General features: G+C 35.2%; 1 protein-coding gene across 2 annotated transcripts in view; it reads left to right on the top strand.

The window, feature by feature from the left end:
• Nucleotides 1-19,305, top strand: part of LOC145668061 (piwi-like protein Siwi) — a 164,258-nt gene that overhangs the window by 18,899 nt on the left and 126,054 nt on the right. For both annotated transcript variants that reach the window (XM_081735559.1, XM_081735558.1), the window contains exons 3-5: nucleotides 4,008-4,119; nucleotides 12,853-12,975; nucleotides 15,806-16,020. In XM_081735559.1, coding sequence (XP_081591685.1) covers nucleotides 4,008-4,119; nucleotides 12,853-12,975; nucleotides 15,806-16,020 — 450 coding nt within the window. The remainder of the gene's footprint in view (nucleotides 1-4,007; nucleotides 4,120-12,852; nucleotides 12,976-15,805; nucleotides 16,021-19,305) is intronic.

The following is a 19,305-nucleotide window of genomic DNA, read 5'->3' as shown; positions in this document are numbered from 1 at the left end:
TCCCTCCAATCATAAGTAACATGGCGTCAAGGTATTGGTCATCTGTCACCAAATTGTCCGTCCATATTGCTTCACCAGTTGAAGAACCAGAAAATGCAGTGTGCGTCGTCTTGTTAAAAAGTAAACAGTATTATATATGCCTCGTCTGATGAATTCTCAAATAAATGTTAGTAATATCACAGTATTGCGAGCGGTAATAATGTTTAGCAAGAAATATAAGCAAAAGACCTCAAAATACCAAAGTGTTATTCTAGGAAGGGCTTTCGGAAAACTATTCCATGTTCAGCCTAGACACAGTTCGAAGAGGAACTTAATCAGATACACCCCAGAATCAGCGATGGAAATTGAAGAAAATAGAGTTCTCAACTTTCTTGACAATACCATCAAAATGCATGCCAATAAGTTTGTTAGTTCGGTATATCGCAAACCTTCTGCTGGCACCAAGTACATTAATTTCAAATCATCACACTCATGGCTTCAGAAATTAAATGTTCGGCATAACTTCTTCAGGAGAGCTCTTTTACTTTCAGATCTGTCGGGTGACCTCAATCTGGAAAGTCAATATATAATAAAGATTAGACAAGAAAATGGATTTCAAAAATCTTTATTACGAAGTGGTACAAGCAGGTCGGCATCCACCATCAACCAACAACAGATGCCGAGACTGACAAATGGATTGGTATCCCTCTTGTCCCACATATTTCGAAAAAATTAAGAAGATACTGCAAAAACATAACAATAAGGTTTCAGAACTTCCTCGTAGATCCATAGAAAGATACAACTTTTAAAACATTTTTTACTAATCCCCAATAAAGTAGTGGCGTTTATCGTGTTAAATATCAATGTGACAAGATGCAGTACGGATGAGAAGACGCAGTACGGCTCCTTATCTCAGAAGATACTACAGCTTCTCCGAATGGATCTGTATTAGAAGCATTAAAAGAGAAACATCCGGCTCACAGCCACCCTTTTGAACTTCCCGATCTTATTGAGCCCAGTATTGTAGCGCCTACAGTATAAGCTAACGAAGGCACTAAAATCATTTCTTTCCGGGTCATCAGAAGGTATGGACAGTCTCCGTCCTTCAATATTAAAGGACCTCCTACTCTCCCAAGACTGCAAAACTAAAGACCACGTGACTAACGCCATCTGCGATTTTCTCCACCTGATTATTTCCGGTGATGTGCCCACGGAAATTAGACCTATTTTCTTTGGAGCATCACTAATAACTTTGAGGAAGAAAAGTGGCGGCATTCGTCCTATCGCAGTAGGCAATGTGTGGAGGAGATTATCAGCCAAAATCATTTGCCATAGAATTAGAGAACCTCTAACACATTTTCTATCCCCACACAAACTGGGAGTTTGCGTCCCACATGGAGCAGAAGCAGCAGTCCACGCTGCTCGTATGTACTACTCTTTTCCACACCATCAGGAGAAAGTGTTTCTGAAAATAGACTTCAGAAACGTATTTAACGAGTTGAATCGTGACTCTATGCTCATACAGGTAAAAAAGTTTTCCATCAATTTATCGATACGTCCATCAGTGTTACTCGCAACCGAGCAACTTATACTTAGGAGATAAAATAATCCTCTCTCAGCGTGGCGTACAACAAGGCGACCCTCTTGGACCTGGTTTGTTCGCATTAACTTTACAATCCATCGTTAACAGTATCAATACGGAACTGAACATATGGTATTTGGATGACGGGACTATAGCTGAAGACAAGGATACAGTACTAGAGACATTAGAAATGATCCGTAGACGGGCTAAGGAGATCGGATTGCAAATGAATTTCTCCAAATGTGAGGTCAGCTTTCTCGGAGTCTCCAATGAGCAGTCTAATAACCTCATCAAGCTGTTTGACGAAGCCGCGCCTGGGATTCAAAGAATTTCGACAGATGACGCCAGCTTATTAGGAGCAACATTATCTAATGAGGTAAGACTAACAATATTAAAAGACAAAATTTCTAAATTAAAATTCTTCTTTACACGTCTTTTCCTTGATTTCAGTTCACTGCCTTTTACCTACTACGTGCCTCATTGTCCATGCCAAGGCTGCTATACTTCCTTCGCTGTGCTCCTTCTTGGCGGGATGCTGATCTACTGGAATGCTATGACAACACCTTGAAAACCGGTCTAGAATCTATCCTGAATTGTTCACTCAACAATAACTCTTGGTTGCAGGCGTCCCTCCCAGTTAACCACGGAGGTCTCTGCATTCGCCGCGCCATGGATCTGGCTATTTCATCCTTTCTGTCTTCATTTTATGGCGCTAAGCCATTGATCGAGACCATTCTCCAACAAGATCTTAGCCTAGTATCGGATTCGGATGTCAGCGATAGCATTGGTAAGTGGTCATCTATAGTGCGATCAGATCCCCCTGATCTTGATAAGAGAGGACTACAATCCTCTTGGGACGATCCTCTTATAAATCATCACTTTTCAGCTGTACTTCAGTTATCCGATAACCCAGAAGATAAGACCAGACTCCTAGCTACATCATCCCCAGAAGCAGGCGTTTGGCTCGATGCTATCCCGTCACCTTCTTTAGTTTTCCCCAAACCCAATGACAGTTTTCGAATTGCCAGTGCACTGCATTTGGGAGCAGATGTTCTAACCGATTATTTTCCTGGAATGAGTAAAATCTTAAAACGAATCAAAATCCTAGCTGGTATAGCCAAATTTGTAAGTATACTTAATATTGATTTTAAAAAAATCTTGGATGTATTCGCCAAATTTGTAAACGCTAAATTTTTATTTTCTTTACACAGTTACTTAAATCCAGTGTTTCTCGTTTCTATGGAAATGGATCCTGGCTTGGATCGTCAGATTTGTAAAACCTGTTTTCCCGGTTTATATTCAACGCATTCTGACTCTTTCTCCATAGTTCTTACTAAAGCAGCAACCGTTTGTGAAGAATCTATAAGGCATTACTTTATTATTTATACTAGACTTTCATAATATTGTGATTTAATTGTTTTATAAGACTGAATTAGACTGTTCCATTTTATGTTAGCGATCTCATTTATTGTTTTCAGGTAACAGCGTACAAAAAGGGGATTTGACATTATGAATAATCTAGATAACAGCAAATATAATCTGATTGAAAAATAAAAATTATATAATACTCAACAACTGCTCAACTACTCAAACTTGTACTGCTTTTATTATTATTATTACTATATAATAATAATAATAATAATAATAATAATAATAATAATAATAATAATAATAATAATAATAATAACAATAATAATAATAATAATAATAATAATAATAATAATAATAATAATTATTATTATTATTATTATTATTATTATTATTATTACAACTACTGACTACTAGTACTACTACTTGTTCTTCACTGAATGTCTCACTCAATACTTCTGTCTTCATGTTGGTAAAATTTAATAAAATGAAAGAAAATTCATAAGACAAAAGAGTGTTCTGAATAACAATTTTTTTTTATTTATCCCCTTAATACTGATAACTTAGGGTTTTTTTTTTTTTTTAATTTATTTTAAACAATGTGCTAGCTTCAGACTTCTATTCTAACATTTGGTTACTTCGTGTGCTCAAGTGCATTTTATTTGCGCAATTGAAATATAGCCGAAGTTGAAGGCTTGGAATAAGGTGCAGTAAAGGGAAAAGACGAATTAATATGCTAACTTCAGTGTGGTTATAATTCTGCTTGTCCATAAGAAAAATGTACGAATATTTAGTTTATCTGCTTCTCGTGTGTTTTTCTTCTATGGAGTTAGTAATTTAGGTAATTAAAGTATTTATACAAACTTCTTAGAATCTGAAATTACTGAAGTTCAACGCGCCCAAGTACAGAGGCATCAATATACGAGGCGTTCCAGCTAGCAAGGGTGAACGCAAGATGTCGATTTCTTCATTAATATCCGTAAGGCCTCCTTTGAAAAGAAAGAGAAAATTGTTTTCCGTCGGATTACATATTTATTAACTACAATGCAAAATATATATATATATATATATTTTTCAGTGTCAGCCTCCAGTTAGTGGGAGAGCTACTCACAGAGGAGGGGGTCGAGATCAGCAAGGTGCTGCAGGGGATGATGGACTGTCTGGAAGGATGCAACGTATGCAGATTTCAGGTAGGATTGCTTATTCTAAATGGTTGTGGAATGAAATAAAATGTAAGCGGTCATGTATAGATACAATCTCTCTAATGTGAAAGGTACGCTCGATGTCAGACCATGCGAACTTCTGATGAGTAATTTTATGTAGGTGTTCTTTCGTGATGCATCCATTTATTTCCAGTATTTTGGTTCCATCAGTTCTTTAATTTTTAACTTATCTGATATGAATTTTGGGTACAGAAGTGTCCTATTTTAAAAACATTTTTTCACTGTTCTCACTGACAAGGGTTTAGAAAACTTGTGCAGATCTTGGTGCACAGGTACATTATAAGTTTTAGATTTTGTTTTTCTTTATGATGCCTTTTTCAAAGTGAAAACGCTAATATAATAGAAAGAGAGTTCTGCGGGAAGTGATTCCTGGCACCAAGATAAGACAAAAGCTTTAGACCAACCTGGGTGCACAGATGCTTCCTTTCGGAGTTATAGGCTGCCAAAACCATGGAAAAATGAACTTTAAAAGGTCCATAGTTCCAATACTACGGGACCTACCGTAGTCGGGTCAACACTTCATTTAGGAACTAGTATGTGCCCTATCCAGTTATTCAAGTTTCAGACTCCTGCGGTAATTCCGCATCAGTTTTTATAGAGGTAGTTGGTGAGTTCTTCAAATTAAATGTCCATAGTCATACTCCCTCTGTAAGTGAAATGTTGACCCGACTACGGTAGGTCCCATACTTTTGGAGCTATGGACCTTTAAAGATCTTTTTTTTTTGTGTGTGCTTTCGGCAGCCTATAACTCAGAATTGACGGGCTTCTGCACCCAGGCTAATCTATACTTTTTGTCTTATTTTGGTGTCAGAAATCACCTCTCAAACGTTATCGGTGTTGTTTTGAAACACCCTGTATATATACATTAACATATGTTCCATTAAAAGTCACATGCGACAGAACCTGGTCCTCGCCTCTCATTCTTTCTTGTAGACATTTTAGACCCAAATATGGCAGAAATCTCCTGTTTGGCTATATTTGGAAATAGGGTTCATCTGAATATAATCGGTCTATGATGATTATGCTTTTTTTATTTATTTATTTATTTTTTTTTTTATAACGTAATGGGCGCTTGCCTTGTCGGGCCCAAAATATGTGCTGCTTATCTCCGTGGTTTGCTTGCAACTGTAGAAGAAATCTCTTATGATATAGAGTGGGGCATAAGTCACGAAGGGGTTTAAAAACCGCATATATTAGCAGTATGTATTTAAATGTGGTATAACATACTTTACATATGGAAAATTTCTGTCATCTACCTGTGAAAAATAATTTCACATAAGTGTCCACCATGATGCAGCTCGCACGCATAAGGTCTTGTCACAACATTCGTCATTGCACATCTCAAAGTTGCTGGCATTATCGCTTGGATTTCCGCGCGAATATTCTCCTTGAGTTGCTGTCTTGTTTGAGGTTCATTGGCATACACCCGTTTTAAGGTGGCCCCAAAGGTAAAAATCTGGTAGTCGTGGTGGCTGAGGAATGTGTGCATTTCGTGAAATAATTCGATGCCCGAAAATGATTCGCAGAAGTGCAGTTGTATGGTTGGATGAGTGGGCTGCGGCGCTACTTTGCTGGAATCAAACGTCTGGCATGTTTTTCACTTCAGGCACAAAATTTCTTGAATCATTGCCTGGAGACGGTCACTGCATTGCCATTGCTATCTTCGAAGAAGTAAGGCCCAGTGGTTTTCTGGGACGTAACACTATATCATACTTTTCACTTCACATAGTGTGGTGGACGTTGATGGGTAGCGTGTAAATTCTCGGTATTCCGAAATCTGCAATTTTGTTTGTTTACATACCTATGGAGGTAGAAGTATGCTTTGTCACTTATAGTCAAATTGTCAAGAAAATCTATTCTCACGTACCATCTCCTTAATGCACGTAGAAAATTTGAAGGGTTGCCTATAATCTGTTTGTTGCAGTTGTTGAGCTTTCTAGGGATACAGTTTCAAATCTTATTTCAAAGTGCGACGCAATATCGTTCGACTCAATCTCACTTCACCAGCCTATCTTACAGAAACATTCGGTGCTTCTTCGACATTCCTCCGAATCCATTCAATTGCTGCATGTGTTCTTGCCGAGCGTGGTCTCTTAGTCGTGGGAAATCAGCTACCGAACCATATTCTGTGAAACGTCCAATCAAACGACGAATTCATTGATTCAGAAAGTGCATCCCCGACACGGAACTGACCGTGATACGCTCTTTGTGTTAAGACAATTGACCTCTAGTTTTCAAAATACAGCTCAATAATTTTCGTTCTTTGCGTAAAAGTATTTTTTCCAGTTTCGTACTCCCTGCACGTCTAGTTTATGATGTCTTCAAAATAAAAAGAAAATGGTGATTAGAAGATTTTCCATATACTCTATTACGGCGATCACAAAAACATTCACATAAATCATTTTCTCATGGAAAATACTAGGTATTGCAACCCCTTCGTAATTTATGAGCCACACTGTAGAGTCAACTTTAATGGTATTGTTACTTGCGTGGGTGTATGTAGAAACATAAAAGATATTGTTTTGTAGTGCAAATTTGGACTAACTGGTGACAATATTTGGCTCCAGCCCTTCAAAAGTCGTGCCATAATTTGGCGTATAAAAGTTATTTCAACTGCTTTATAAAAATAATGAAACGTAATCATTGTAGTCCATAAGATTTACAATGACTTCAACTTACAACTTACTTCCTCTGAAACGGTATATTGTACTCCAACTCACTTTCTTTAGTATCCTGTTTCCTTGCGTCTTGAAAGTATGTCGTACGCTGTTCTCTTTGCTTTTCTTCTTTCTTTTTTTTCTTGTGTGCTATGAAATGACAGTTAGCAGCTAATGTGTCACGATTTGGTGCGTTTATATAATGATTCTTATCACGAAACACAAGCAGCATATTGAAGCGGGGTTGGATGAGGGAATATGAGTCAGTTGTGTCAATTTTGATCGAATATACGTCACTGCTAATCAAAGCCAAAACAAATCAGTAATATTATGAAATCATATTATGAACTTATTTTATTATTTGACAATGACTCAGACACAATCAAAAGACCATTGTATGATGGAAACATTACTAGTATAGAAGATGGAATGGTTGGAAGGAAGATAACTAAGGTGTAGATATTCTAGATACTGACTTAATAGACAAGAGAAAAAATATGTCCGCCCCCGAAATTCGAACCCAAGACTCCCAGTACGAAGGCAGAATCTTATTTCCGCTCATTTAATTGGTTGATGTATTCTATTATTAAGAACACCAGCGTATTCGTCCATCAATAATACATCACAGCTATTAACAAAACATGCCCACTACTACCGCAGTAAATTGTAGCTGTCATCGTATACCATTGTTTTGTCGTGAGATCAAGAGCGCTAGAATTTCGCTTAGGTCAAATTCTTAGTGGTAACGATCTCACCATAGCACCTTGAGTGGATAAGCCTCTCTTCCGTATGTTCAGTGCTTATTTATGATTTTGCTACAGAGGAGGAATTCTGCTAGGCATTACCTTGTTACAAAGATATTTATATGTTCTTAAGGTCATTTTGAACTAGGACAAAGATTAACCAAGAAAATTATTGCTAATAAATAATAATGTGAAAGAGAAGCTAAATATACTAATTCTGTTTGTGGGCTGTCTAAACATTTGACACTTCAAACACACATATGATCTACATAAAAATACATTGATGGGCAAACAAAATGTTTATCCGTCACGGAAGTCCCTAAAAAGTCACGAAATCAGAAAACGATCATGAAAGTCAAGAAAGTCACGAAATTTAGCTTTTCTTTTTTATTTATTATTGTTCAAATAAAAGTACAGACTGGAAACTTTTGTGCTGCAAAACGTAAAAATTCATGGCTATAAATGTCTATGGTCAGTTTTAGACGCTACCAAATTGCGAGCTAAGCACGCTTCTATCGTATGCATAAAAGTTCGGCCTAATTCGTACCCAAATTTGCTCTTGAGAATGTTACGAAATGTTATGGTTTAGTAAAGAAAAGATCACGAAAAAGTCACGGAATTTCATTGTGGAATTTTAGCAGTGGCAAATGGTGACTATCCGGACCGCGAATAAAAATTAAAAATGTCTGATTTATTCCTTTTTAACTCCATGTATAACAAGGAAAGTAAGTTGGCCGTTTGGTTACTTAACCCTTTTTGCAAGACGAGTCTGTTGGATTTAAAGAAAAAAAGAAAGAAAGAAAAAAAAGAGTTACTTTGAATTATTCTTACCCTTAGACTAATTGGCCTTAGACCTACGGAATAAGAAGCAGGGTATATAGAATAGAACAGAGATTTCAGAAAATGTGTGATATACGTTTTAACTTACCGTCGTCTTAGAAGGGAAACAAGAAAAATGGAAAATAACCCACAAGTACGATTCGTATTTTGTCTTGACCCGTAGTGCATTATTAATTGACCATTACAATACTAAAATAATTAAAAGTTTACATCTTGCAACTGAATTATACTGTATGTTTTCCAAATATTCTTGATGAAGAACACGAAATCAGAGTTGGTAAGCTACAGAGGAATGCCAAAGGTACACAAAAATGTTGAATTGCCGCAGAACGAAGATACAGATTTAAATAATTTGGATAAAGTTAAACACAAGTCATTGATCTCCTTCCTGATCTCTCAACCTTAGTGGTTGATGGATAGCATGAGTCTTCTCTTGTTATTTAGAGGTGTCTTTTGCAGCACTAGGTCTTTAATTTCCAGGTACGGGCGTCCCTACTTTACATCTTTTCCTTTTCTTGCTCATTCAGTAAATTGTAAACATACGATGCGAACACCCATTTTGAGCATTGATTTTCTTTGTCAAACTTTCAGATTCATACGTTCCAACATTCCATACAAATACTTTTGTAAAACATTTTCTAGTATCTTCACTGATAGTTTTACATGTCAGTAATTTTGTTTTCTTATTGAAAAATTATATAGCATGTGCTAATATAGCTCTACTTCTTTCTTTCTTCTCCCATAAAACGAGATTGTTTCCCAAGTGGCAGAATGTCTTAACTTGGGCCAACATTTCTCCATCTAGCAAACATTCTTTTTCGTCTCTTCCTTTTGTACACTTCATTATTTTGGTTTTATTTTTATTTATTTTCAACTTGCATTTTTAATTTAACAGTTTGTTTAGAAATTGTACGAAATGCTTTATATCATAACTCAGCTGGCTTTGATGCAATAAGCACTAAAATGATCAAATTAGCGCTGCCATTGATACTATCACCTCTAACAAAAATAATTATTCACTAGTTAACGGCTACTTTCCTACTGCCTGGAAGACAGCAAAAGTGGTGCCGCTTCCAAAGAAACCCCGCGTAACTTCCTTAAACGAGCTACGTCCAATTAGTATTTTACCAGTAATGTCAAAGGTTGTAGAGAAATTAGTAAACCAGCAAGTATACGACTATGTAAATCATAATATTATCCCTGTTATTCAATCCGGTTTTCGTAAGCATCATAGTACTGTCAGTGCGATGCTCGAGGTAACAGATGGGATATTAAACGCAGTTAATAACTCTTTAAGTTGCCATCATAGTCCTCTTAGACCTAACCAAGGCCTTCCGATCTAGTTAATCATAACCTGTTGTTGGCTAAACTAAGGTATTATAAATTCTCTGATACCGTTATAAACTGAATTGAAAGCTACTTATTAGGCAGGAAGCAACAAGTATATTTTAGGACAGCTCAAAATCCCTTATCTTCTTCACTCGTTGTAAACAAATGAGTACTTCAAGGATCAATCTTGGGTCCCCTTTTATTTTCTATTTACATTGCTGACCTCATAGATTCCATTAAATACTCTACTGTGCATTGCTACGCGGGTGACGCACAACTTTGCATCATGTTATCACCACAAAATATTGCACAAACTGTAGAACTTGTTAATAGAGATTTGACCTCTCTATCTGAATGGTGTACCGATAACGGCCTTGTCATCAACCCCAGTCAGTGTACATTTACAATTATAGGAACCTCACAGCAGTTGAGTAAAATAAAGGCAGTCGATCTAAAAATAAAAATTATGGACACTTATATTTCTTATTTTACGCATGTGAAAAGTTTAGGACTCATATTGGATAAGGAACTAAATTACTGTATATATCTACTCAGTATAATAAAGCTATTACTTTATTACGTCGACTTTACAAAGCCAAAGACTTTCTATCTCAGTCTATGAAATTATATCTCATACAAGTTCTTGTTTTACCGGTATTAGACCACTGTGACGCTGTATATGGACCATCTCTCTCCGTTTACAATTCTAAAACTATACAGAAAATACAGAACTCGTGCATTAGGTTTGTCTTTAACTTTAAGAAATCGGAACATATCGTACCAGTGCTAAGTAGAAATGATATTTTAACAATGTCGAGAAGAAGATACCTGCGCTATAGTTGTCTGATATATAAAATCCTTAAAACTCAATCCGCACAATATTTATATTGTAAATTTCCAAAGCGGTCACAAATTCACACTCACGTTGTGTGTAACAGTGAAAAATTCAATGTACAAAGACTTAAACTGAAGATAGTGCAAGGATCATTTTCTAGAGCAGGTCCGAGAATATGGAATGCGATATCAAAAGCTCTTACGGAAATAATAATTTAATTCATTTCGAAATTTATTAAAATCACATTTGATGAAATCCCAGCGACTGGCCTCTGGCACTTACATGTACAGTTTTATGTAACAACTTAGCTAAATCCAACAATATCGGTACTTTTTATTGCATATGTGATTTGTTTATTTTCTGATTTATTCTTTTACTTGTATTGTAATTTTTACTTTTTTTTTTCTTTTTCGTTCCATTTGATGTGTAATGTTTAATATTGTATTCTTTTGACAAGGGTTAGATGGTATAGCAGCCATGGCTGAACCTCGCCCGCTTCAATAAAGATATATTTCATTTCATTTCATATCGTCTTTATTGTCTGCCAGTAGAGCAATATCATCTGCGAGACGTACTGTGAAGTCTACAATTAATTTTTTAACATTCCAAATGTTTCTGTCCCTGTATTCTTTCAGTGTCTCTTCGATATATATGTTAAACAAAATGGTGATATTTGTGCTTTTAGTCTCTGTTTCCCTATCAATGCTGTTTGGTTCTTGATACAGCTGAAAGATAATTAGAAAGATCGGCCAGCTTGCAATTCCTTTCCATAGATATAGTTATTACTCAAAATCATACGTAATTTCAACCCGTGGTTGGACTTTACCAACTTCGATACGTGAGTCAGGTTCAGTAACGTTTTTCATAAGAGCAGTTTACAATTTATTGTTCTCGAAGGAGGATTGAGTGTACCCAGAGACAGAAAAGCCAGTACCACAGATCGTCAGTTAAGTTGTAAGTCATATATATATATATAGACGTATGTTTATATATATATATATATATATATATATATATATATATATATATATATATATATATATATATATATATATATATATATATATATATATATATATAGACGTATGTTTATATTTTTGTGCGTGTGCGTGAGTATGAGTGAGCAAGTGTCTGTTACTTTAAAACATATATAATATTTTTACTTTCTAATCTTATCTTATCAAAGAAATATTGTCTTAAAGCTTGTATCATGTTTAAATAAGTCGAAATAAATACGGCTTCTTATATAGAAAATAAGTCGAAATAAATAAATCGTCACGTTAAGGCCTTTAGTGTGTTGAATAAAATTTCCCAAATAACATTATCGAACACTTTCTCGACATCAGTGAAAGCAATAACTGAAGTTGCCCGTCTCCAGTGTATTCGTATCATCGGTCTCAGGTTTATCGTATCTCGACTTCTCGTGTTCTGCCTCTGTGGATTCCTAATTTGTCTTCCGGTAGATTTTCCTCAACTTTCTTTGTATGCGATGGTATGTTACGGCGTCTTAGATTTTTTGAGATATGAGCATAATGTTCTGTATTCATCTCATCTTTGAACAGAACTCTTTTTCAAACGTGGAATCGTAAATCATTAATACATATACAAAAATGTTCGTCTGCCAAAAATCGAACACTATTTTTGTAAAAAGCAGGAACAAAGATATTTGTAAATCAAATAGAAAATGGAATGAGACTAGAAGAAAAAATAAATTATGAGTTGTACTCACAAAAATTCAGTATTTTGGATAATTATTGTTTTTGACAACTATTAGTAGTTTAGTTGTTTGATCATCATCTCCATTGACTTTTCTTAGTTAATGTTTCCACTGATGAATAATTATAGATACATTATTATTATTATTATTATTATTATTATTATTATTATTATTATTATTATTATTATTATTATTTTACCGCGTTTTGTCTGATTTTTTATAATCTTTTGTTTGTGATTTGTTATAATAAACTTTCTTCATTAGTAGGATCAATAAGTAATTCCCTCCTACTATACATGTAATACAGATTAAACAGAATAAGATGTCGAAACGTATTTTACTTTATGTTCTCAATTGTTGCCGACATTTTGATATCATACTAAGCCTACGTTTCGGTGACATTAATATTGAATCCGAACACACAACTTAAATCACGAATGTTCTATCTGTTGAATAATGACCTTAGAAAAGTAGGTATATTGCTAACCATAATGATAGATGCTTCTGCGACATGTTTCTGATGTCAATAATGTATTATTATTATTATTTTTATTTTTATTATTACTACTTTGTTTTTAGGACCACCGCCTGGAGCTGGAGGAGAAGCTTCTGTTGGTCGTGGAGCCATTCGTGGTCGGAGGCAGTTAGCAGAACGAATGGAAATTCTAAGAACAAGACCTGATAGAGTAGAATCTAAAAGAGGTATTATTATTTAATGTAGTTTTGGGACCTAAGTCTACTCTGCAATATTTTAAATAATTTTTTAGCACTGTAGTCTTCGTAACTCTTGTCAAACATAAAAAGAAAGACAATTATATAATTCTGACGCTTGCCTTTGAGAGGCTAAATTGTTAACATACCCGCCTTTGACATTGCAGGGCCAGATTCGATTCCCTGCAGGAGCTCATGTGGTTCAGATCCCATGTTAAGCTTTAGGTGCACGTTTCATATGGCCTCGCTGCTCAAAGACACGCTAAACTCAAATCGAATCAACACTGACACTTATTGTTAATATTGACCAAAAAGGAGGTGCGTCATAAGTTCAATCGTAAGCTAAAGATGACTAGCGTGTATCCTGTTCACATGACGTTTAACTGGATGTATTAAATATTTATGTAATTTATGCATCTATATTAACTAAGAGTACAATGCCATCTTTCTGAAATGCGACTATGAGTGTTGTGTGATTACTCTCGGATCATCTGTGTTATGTAAAAAACTAATATCAATTTCTGTTGCGTTCATGCCATGCTTAGGAATTTATTAATAACTTAATTTACACTTCGTAAAGGGATGGAATCTTTAAGGATATGACAATTGAATAAGAAAAACAGTTTCAAACTTAACTTCAGTACTCTTTTACTTTCTGGTACACTTAATTTTTGTTGGTAATTTTTATTTTTAAGTAAATTTTTATAATATCTAGATCAGGTATGTCAAACTGATTTCTTATATGGGGCCATTTAAAAATTATTTGAGTTGTCAGCGGGCCGCATGTTACGATATTATATATATATATGTGGTGTCTGAATAATGCGTACATAGTAGATGTCAATTTACAGCAAGAAGGCTGATTAGCAAAAGGTTATTAGGAATAATCAAAGGTTATTAATTAAGAATTTTGTTACAAAAATGTTTCAAGCTATATTAAAGTACTTATACAAAATTGATGTTTGCTTACCAAAAATTAGGCATTTTCCAGTACAGTAGAAACTCGATTAACCGTCACTCTTTTAACCGTCACTCTCTATTATCCATCACTGCTCCGGAGCGCCGTGCTGAGCACGGGATAAAGTGTAAGCGAAATGGACTGAAATAGTCATGCGTCACTTCCGGTCATGCTAGTTTCCAAACAAAAACTTGGTACAGTACTGAAACCCTTATGGAGAAAAGCATGGACTTGAAACACTCAAGATGCCAGAAATTAAATTCCAAACTGTTATGAATTATTTCCAAGATGAACCTATATTAGTGTAACATGGAAGGAATACGGTTTACTCTGGTCCTGTTCAATCATTTTAAGTATTATTCACTTGTATAAGGTTATTTATTTTTTCCAGAACCTTTTAAATCTACTTACTGTAGAGGTTTATAACGATATTTCTGTTATCCGTCTATTCGCTTAACCGTCATGGTCCCGGCCCCGAGGGTGACGGTTAATCGAGTTTCTACTGTATCATTATTCAACAATAAAAAAAAACGCTTCCCCTTCGAAAGCTATTTTAACCATGAGAACTGTGAAGCGTATTGTTATTTGTTTTCAAACACAACACCTGTTTTTCTTCCATGAAATGGAAGAAGGTCCTTGTGTGTATCATCAGATCAACCCTGGTCAAGTTAAGGCGAGCCACTGTATGTGTGTTTGTGTGTGTGTGTGTGTGTGTGTGTGTGTGTGTGTGTGTGTGTGTGTGTGTGTGTGTGTGTGTGTATATATATATATATAGAAAGAGAGAGAGAGAGAGTAGCAAGCAAAATATGATGCTGATGGTTTCGTCTCCTTTTAATTTATTTACTTATGTGAAATAAATAGTGAGACATAAGCGGGCCACACTTAGGGGCGATGCGGGCCGCATGCGGCCCGCGACTTTGACATGCCTGATCTAGATCAATTAGAATATATTCATCGCCACAATAAAATATTTTGATACAATTCCAATTTTATCAGGCCGGTTGGACTTATGCCTGCAGCCATATAGTTATACTTATTGATATAACGAATGAAACAAAGACGAAAGCAGCTTAAAGTAACCAGTTGTAAATAACGTTTATGATAGTTGTTGTTCTGTTTTCTTTTCTGTTATCCCCAAAACCCTCTTTTAACATTTACTTCTGAAGAAAATGTTTAGTAGAAATACTTTGAATATACAAGTATGTAGAGTGTTATTGAGGATATGTATGTAATGTATTGATTCTCAGCGTTGTCTTATTCATATGAATTTCATTTAGAGTAAACTAACCTCAGTCACCCGCTTCACTGTGTTAAAATAAAAAAAAAAAAAATAGTAATATGTTCCGTTAGTCACTTTTTACTATTATTGAAGCACTCTCAAATCGAAAGAAAAAAAGAAAATATAATGAAAAATCAGAAAATAATACGTAATCTATATAAATAAGAATTAAATATTACTGTTGTGGGCTGAATTTGAATTTAAACGGCATCGGAAGTGTTGTTCATCTTAATGACCCCGGAAACTATAGATTAAACACTAATATTGGTCATTTTCGATCATTTTTATGTCCCCCTCCCCCAAGTTGTATCGTCAAAGTGAAAAGATAAAAACCTCATCTATGTTGAAAATTTGATCGAGATCGGTCGGATGGTTTAAGAGTTATGAAGTCACAAACATAGCCACTTTCATTTTTTATATAATAGATAATAAGTATAATAATTTGAAATACCTCATATTGTTTATGTACTATATGTATGTTTCATAATGTAAGAGTTATATCGAATGGAGTGTTTTAGTTTTTTAGTTGAATACAAATTCCTATCATACATTTCTCTTAGAAAAATATGTGCATTGATTCGTAGGTTTATCCGGACAAGCAGTTCAACTGACAGCCAACTACTTCCCACTACTGTCCAGCACTGACTGGTGCTTATACCAGTATCGAGTAGATTTTGCACCCGAGGAAGATAGAACAGCTGTGAGGAAAGCTTTGCTTCGAAATCAGAGGCAGGAAATCGGCTGTGGATATATTTTTGATGGAACGATGATGTTTACATCGCACAGATTACACCCTGATGTACGTATTTTCTTTGCTGTATGTGTATATGTACAGGATATTTTATTTGTTTGTGCTGAAGGGAAACGCGTGCTGTTTTTAAAGTTATGGTGACCAAGGTGTCTATCGGTCATGAAAGTCACGAAAGTCATGAAAAAGTCTTGAAATCAGAAAAAGGTCCTGAAAGTCAAGAAAAAGTCACGAAATTTAAATTTTAGGTGACGATTTTTTTTTTAAATCTATACAAAGCACAGACTGAAAATTTTGTTCTATAAGACATCATAATTCTCCACTAAAAATGTCTTCATGATGGGCTTTAGACGCTACTGAATCGCAAGCAAAGTTCTTCTATTCGGCCTAATTTGAACCCAAATTCGCTCTTGAGAATGTTAGGAAATTGTATGGTTTGGTAAAGAAAAGGTCACTAAAAAGTCACGAAATTTCATTGTGGAATTTTACTAGACACCCTTGTGATTCTGTAAATAATAATAATAATAATAAGGGTATCAATTAGTAATAACTTATTAAAGAGCATCTTCTTTAAAACAATTTAATGATTTTCTTACACTGATTGAAAGAACGGGAATTATACAGTAGTAAGATGGTGTGTATTTTAATTATCAAATATGCGCCGAAGCTGTTGATACATAATCGGAATTTGCATGTACCGACATTCGTGTGCTTTTCCGAAGATTTTTTCTTTCTCTCTTTCTTTTTCAAGTTTATTTGAAGCCATAGGTGTTCTTCGTCAGGACAAAAGTAAAATTAAAACAAGAGTGACATTGAAGAACAGCCTAATGACACCCATTGAATTTGTAAGCACTTACAACAACGTTTTACAAGGTGTCACGTACCTGCTATGCCTTCCCTTTATAGAATAGCAGATTGACGCCGCCTAGTAGAAGGTATTTGTAAGCGTGTTTCTTACAGGTTCAATAGATATCAGTATGTGATTCTTTAGTTTTACTAGGGGGTGCGGTGGCTCAGTGGTAGAGCGTTCACCTCCGGTCCTTGGGGTCCCTGGTTCGATCCCAGCTCGCACCGTGTTGACTTTGTGGTGGACAAATACCGTGTTCGTGGGTTTTCTCGGGGTTCTCCCGTTTCCTTCCACTTTCTTCATTCCATCATTTCATTCATTTCTCATCTTCACCGTCTCCTTTAGCTTAACCGCCATAACCGCGGGACGTAGAACTTACAGATTTCATTTCATTTCTTTAGTTTTACTCTTTGTTTATGTTTTCTGAACTTTACTTTTGCGAGGAATAGTTTAAACTTTAAAGAATGTCTGGAAAACATGCGGGACAATGAGTACTTGCAATTTTTGAGTGCTTATATTAGTTAGTTTTATTACAGCTAAAAAACTCCTGTTCAGTATTAACATCTGTAAGAAAGTGGCATGGACCTAGCATGCGTTCACAAGCTGTTGTGAATTAACGTCGATCGCGCTTTATATATATATATATATATATATATATATATATATATATATATATAAACTTTAGAAAATGGAACGCCAGCTCATCAAGCCTAGCTTGTGAAGTAAACTTGTCGCTAGTGCACATAGCATCCCATGAGGAATTTGAGGTTCAAATATCTCCTGAATCACTAATAATTATAAATAAATAAAAGTAAAAAAAATATATCCACTCACTCTTTTCACACGGGGTTCTCTCTTTTCACCTCTACTGAAATGTGAAAATTAGTTTTTAAAATACAAAATTCTATTTATTATGTTAATCTTGATTTGAATTTTAACAAAAGAAATCGTTCTCATAAGAAAGGTAATGGTAATTGATATAAACGTTATTTTGATTAAATTACTTTTGCGAAGTGTGGTTTTACTAATCGAATTTATTTTCATGAAAATGACAGGAAAAGGTTAAACTTAATTGCCAAAATGTATTAGTACTCATAAATCCTCAGCTATTCAAATCAAAGTTAATTTTGAAGTGTCTTAGAATCGTCGTTGAAAAACACAAGTCTCTCACACGTACACCACACTAGAATTCTTTGTAAAATGTTTTCAGAAAACTATTTAGGTTATAATGTAACAATTTAATCTTATGACAAGGATTTCAAGTGATGTGCATCACTACAACAATAAACAACCATCAACTTATAGTATTACACTCACCTGATCACAATATGGAGGAAGGGATAGTACTTTAAGTTATCTCTTCGTTGCTCTGTTACTCTTGACTGGAGTTGACCGTTTCACTATAACTCGACAAGTTTCAAACCAAGATGCGCAGATCGCTGCGGAGCACTTCGTATTCCGCCATCCTCCCCACTACTCTTCCATCCACTGCTCTGGCTTTGAAAGTTCCAGTGATAGTAACTCAGGAAACTTATATTACAACAAATATCACCTGCTAAAATAAATGACAAATATTACCGTGTAGCGTTACAGTACCGAGTCGTAATTCTCATATCAGTGGTCCATTTCATTTAATCCCGCTTTTGAAAATGCGTTGCGGTATTAGCTCTTCGTATTCTACGGTAGTATATTCGCGTATGTTCGTTATTAAGCTTTATAATGAAGAGAAACCAAAAGGCGAATGACTTAATTTTCTGGATGCCACATTAAAGACTGACCTAAGAGCCGAGCCTACTAGAACATTACGATACTGAATCAGGGGCGAATACAGAACGGGGGCGCATCTTTCTGAAAGAGAAGTATTTCTGTCTTACTTCAATGAGACGAGTTGACAAAAGTATTTTTGTCAATATAAGACAACAAATAAGCTGCTCTCAGTCTGTTGTTAGTGCAAAGTATGTCTCAAGTGTTATAATGTTTAACATTTTGCGCCCCCCATCCTTCTGAGTAAGAATGAATAATTATTCAACTTCCAAGGCCGAAGGTACAACTTGTGGGGAAAAAAAAAACTGATAATTAGTAGAGAAAACTTTGTTCAACGATTTCTTTTATTTCAGCTAGTTCTTCTTCCAGAAGTGCGGATCAAAATATTTGGCATAGTTACAATTAAAATATTTGATTTAATTATCACCCTAGGTATACGTTCGAGACAAGACGAGACGAGACATAATTTTTACGGAAAGATTCGAGACGATACAAAATTCTTGCAATAGAATCATATACATTTTTCGAGACGAGATATCACTTTAAACAAAATAGTTTCTAGTCGAGACAACTTCAAATCTTGTCTCGTGCGCATCACTAATCAATCAGTAAATATACAAAATTAAATGTATTATTCTATAACGCAAGGTGTTCCCGGTGGATGAGTGTGTAAGCTCGTAGTCTTGTAATCAAGGCATGCCAGGTTCGATTCCCGGTGGGGATAC

The sequence above is a fragment of the Thermobia domestica genome, chromosome 13, assembly GCF_964235325.1.
Source record: "Thermobia domestica chromosome 13, izTheDome1.hap1.1, whole genome shotgun sequence".
NCBI lineage: Eukaryota > Metazoa > Arthropoda > Insecta > Zygentoma > Lepismatidae > Thermobia > Thermobia domestica.
This window is presented reverse-complemented; position numbering and strand designations above follow the sequence as displayed.